Source organism: Bactrocera neohumeralis, chromosome 2 (assembly GCF_024586455.1).
Source record: "Bactrocera neohumeralis isolate Rockhampton chromosome 2, APGP_CSIRO_Bneo_wtdbg2-racon-allhic-juicebox.fasta_v2, whole genome shotgun sequence".
Classification (NCBI taxonomy): domain Eukaryota; kingdom Metazoa; phylum Arthropoda; class Insecta; order Diptera; family Tephritidae; genus Bactrocera; species Bactrocera neohumeralis.
In genome coordinates this window covers 74,354,525-74,358,344 of record NC_065919.1, presented here as the reverse complement: position 1 = coordinate 74,358,344, position 3,820 = coordinate 74,354,525, and the positions used below count along the sequence as shown (strand labels likewise).

Genomic DNA, 3,820 nt, shown 5'->3' with positions numbered 1-3,820 from the left:
AAGTTTGTATGTATATGTGTGCTTGCGCTTCTGCCTCTTACTTTGTTATGTGGGCATTTCACGCACTACCCATTTAAATACCACTTTCGGGGTAACTGCCTTGGAAAACAATAGCGCAGCTAAAATAATCATTGTTAATCTTTGTTAAAGCCAAGATTTCTATCCATATGCGTATATGAGTTGTTAGTATATATGTGTGAAGTGAAAAGGGAGCCCTATCTTCTTAATCACGGCGTCGCAAATAAAGCCTAGCAGTTGGTATAAAAACGGATGCTCCATCACCAGGAAGCACAGTTCAATCAGCGCTTTGCTCCAATCAAGTACAAAGTTTACACAAGCAAACGGCTTTCTATTAAAAGTAAGAATACATTATAAATTTATTTTCGTTCAGTGGACAACTTATAGTGGATTTTTTTAGAAACTTTTAAATAAAAGTTAATTAAATTAAGTGTTTTCATAGATATTTCGGTGAAAAGTTTACATTAGCTTTGAAACTGTATATTGAGAGCCACTGTGGCAGTAAATGAAGCAAAATCGTGTTTACAGCCATGAGTATGTGAAATAGTAGTCGTAAGATTCACACACAGATGACGCGCAGCACTCTTTGTAGTATTTAATGAAAAACCTCAGTGAAGTTTTCTAAAAAGATTTTTGTTAGGAAGCTATTCAAAGTGATCATTTTATATTGCTTAATTACAATATTTAATAATTTTATTTCTAAAAATATACCCTCATGTATTCCTCTGCAATTGCAATATTAGAATGTCATAGACAGGGTTTACATATGTAAATATGTATTATGTTAAATATTCTTATTTATTATTTAAGAAATTTTGTGATATATATTTACATATATACATATATAAATTGCAAATAAGTTAAAAGAGTAAGAATTTTAATGAATATAATAAAGTAGACTAGGAATTTACTTATATAGTACAATATACTCATGTATATGAAGATATATACATACATACATTTTATGAAAGACATTTTCTTTTAAAACAACACAAATCTCCTTTAAACATAATTCAATCGAATAAACATTTAAATAATGTGCAATAATTACTATTCACAGCATAAACATCATGTTCAAATTATTCTTCTCATTGGCTGTCCTCTGCTTCTTGGCCACATGCTTCGGCCAAACGTTCCAATACTCGCACGGCTGGACCAGCGGCAAACGGGCCGTGAACACTCATCGTGACAATGATATTGCCGAAATGCTCCAACAAGATGGCGAACGCAAATTGGAAAGGTGCGTTCAAATCGAAACTATTTTCAATATTCATATTTAATCACATTTCCTTATTTAGATGTCTCATGCAGTTGCAATATTTATTACACAATCCCCTGTCGATTCGTGCCGGCGTTCAAGCTCTGACTCCAGTAAATGGTAATCTATTTGGAAATCGTCATCAATCAAATGAATTGTACGAAGAGCTGAATGCTGCCGAGACGAACGATTATGGAAAGCATTAAAACGTGATTATGGCCATAAAATATTAATAAAACGAAACGACTCGACACGAATTTAGTAGTATATTTAATAGAATATTTGGAACAGCATAAATACGCATTTACATAATACAGTTATTTATTGTACATATGTATGATTTCGTTAAAATATTTTACGAACTATAGTTATAATATTATATGCATTTGCAAGTCTAAAATTACTATAAATGTGCATACTTTTACATATATACATATGTACTTACATACATACCATATGTGTGAAAAATAAAAAAATTAAAAAAAAATCTTGAAAGTAAATAGTGCAAATATAGCAAAAAGCTAAATTGAAAAACAAAATATGTGTGTGTATCAAAGAAGGGAGTAAAAAAATGTTCAAGGTCGTGAAAAAATTTTAAAAACTGAGAGACTCAATGGGTTTTCAAAGAAATTTTTGCTGCTATTTTTTTCGGTATATAACAAAGCATGCATTTGCTTAAGCTGTGTTAAAGTCTTATTTTGAGTTCATAATTTGTGTAAGCGCCTGATTTTAGGCAATGATCAACAATATATAAAACATATTTTGTCAGAATTTTCGTTAAAAGTTGTCGCTAGAACATATATCTTACCATGAGTAGCATATAAAATCTCTTTAAATGATCCGAAAAGTGATTTTTCATGTATTAAAATCTAAAGCTAACCTCTTTGCCAGGCACCTTCGGCACTAACTCTCTCAACGCCTGCGGATAGACTTTAATTTTGCGCTTATAACTAATTGATTGAAATATTAACCTAATCTACGCTAGCATTAGCTAGATATGTATGTTTGTATGTATATACATACTCGTACTTACACTTTTGTGCAAAATATTTGCCAAATTATTTCCAGTGAGAAAGATCTTAATATTCGATCTGCTAATATGTATTGCAAGCACCCTTATTACATTTTTCCACTTTTAAAGTCACGTTTTCTCCCTTTTCTTTGCATATGACCACTTCTCCTCCCAACAGTGTCGTTATGTAAATAGCCAATTGTATAACAAGCAACTGCCCTCATCAAATATTCATAAACACCAACTTTGGTTACATCATAAAATTATCAGGGGTGTATTTGGTGTTGCTCAGTATTTTGTTGTAACAACATAATTTCATAACTCATGCCGCGTGATAAATGCCTTGTTTATACGTGTGTAAATATGCGTAAATGTTTATATGCAGTTGGTATAAGGATATGCTATTTATCTACATTAGGGTAGGTCAAATGTTATCAATAAATATTTTTCGGCGTTGAAAAGAAAAAGATTAAGAAAAAAATAATTGAAAAATGAACAGATACATTTTTTTGTTAAAAAAATTATAGTTTTATCTTTAGTTTAACACTTTCAAAACAATGTTTTTTTAAAGGCACAATTTTGTAAACGCCCTAATAAATAATACATATATACAGTGTGCACTAAAAGTATCCATCGACTTTTATAAGTTCTCCATTACTGGCGTAGAAACCGCTTACACGATTATAGCCGAAGCGGCCCAAAACTGTCAAAAACCATTGCTTTACAGTATTTTCTTAGATAAACAGGAATGGTCCTTATCATATCTAGTCAAAGAGGCTGGAATCAGTCATTGAAACATAGGTGCGATCCCATAAACCATTTGAAAATGTGTGGTTTCTAAATGAAAGTAGTTTGTACACCTTGCGTCATGAAATATATTTGGTAAGTGCGTTAAGGCGTAAAACAATCTTCAAGGAGTACACTTAGTGTGACGTCGATTTTGGTGAATAAAAAAATCTAAAATATCGATTGTTTTGAAATTTGCAGGGTATATTTATACATGCTTCAAAAATACATAGTGAAACTTTAGAGAAAAAAATTAAAGGTGTTTTTTGAGATATTCGAAAAGGTTCTTTACTGATGAAGTGATTCCAGTCATTCTTGTGGTTGGAATCTAAAAATTATAAATTCTCGTTAAACTAAAGCAATGATCAAAAAAAAAAAAATAGTAATAAAAAATTAACAAAATAGCGACGTTAAAAAAATAACTTAAGTTTTGGTCTGCCAAATTCGTTTTTCGATAACATCAGTTGAATGTTGAATTGAGCGGCTACCCTTTAAATGGCTGTAACTGAAAAACTATTTCAGATAATGATTTGAAATTTTAATATGTTATTTTCAAAGTTATAAATCGATATATTATCGAATAATGAAAAAAATTTATTTTTTGAAAATTTCACACTAGGTGTGCATCTTAAGGTTAGATATACATATATATTTTATGAATATGCAGTAAGATTTTTGAAGAAAAAATTAAATATTTTTCGACACGTTCCGATACCTAACGACGCTAATAAAATAAGGTTCTATAT

The 3,820-nt window shown here is 30.5% G+C and overlaps 1 protein-coding gene across 1 annotated transcript; it reads left to right on the top strand.

The window, feature by feature from the left end:
• Positions 1-241: 241 nt before the first annotated feature.
• On the top strand, positions 242-1,857 carry LOC126767644 (pro-corazonin). Its single transcript, XM_050485121.1, has 3 exons — positions 242-358; positions 1,079-1,258; positions 1,317-1,857. Exons 2-3 carry the CDS (start codon positions 1,089-1,091, stop codon positions 1,480-1,482), a joined length of 336 nt encoding a protein of 111 aa, XP_050341078.1. The 5' UTR covers positions 242-358; positions 1,079-1,088; the 3' UTR covers positions 1,483-1,857.
• The last annotated feature ends 1,963 nt before the right edge of the window (positions 1,858-3,820 follow it).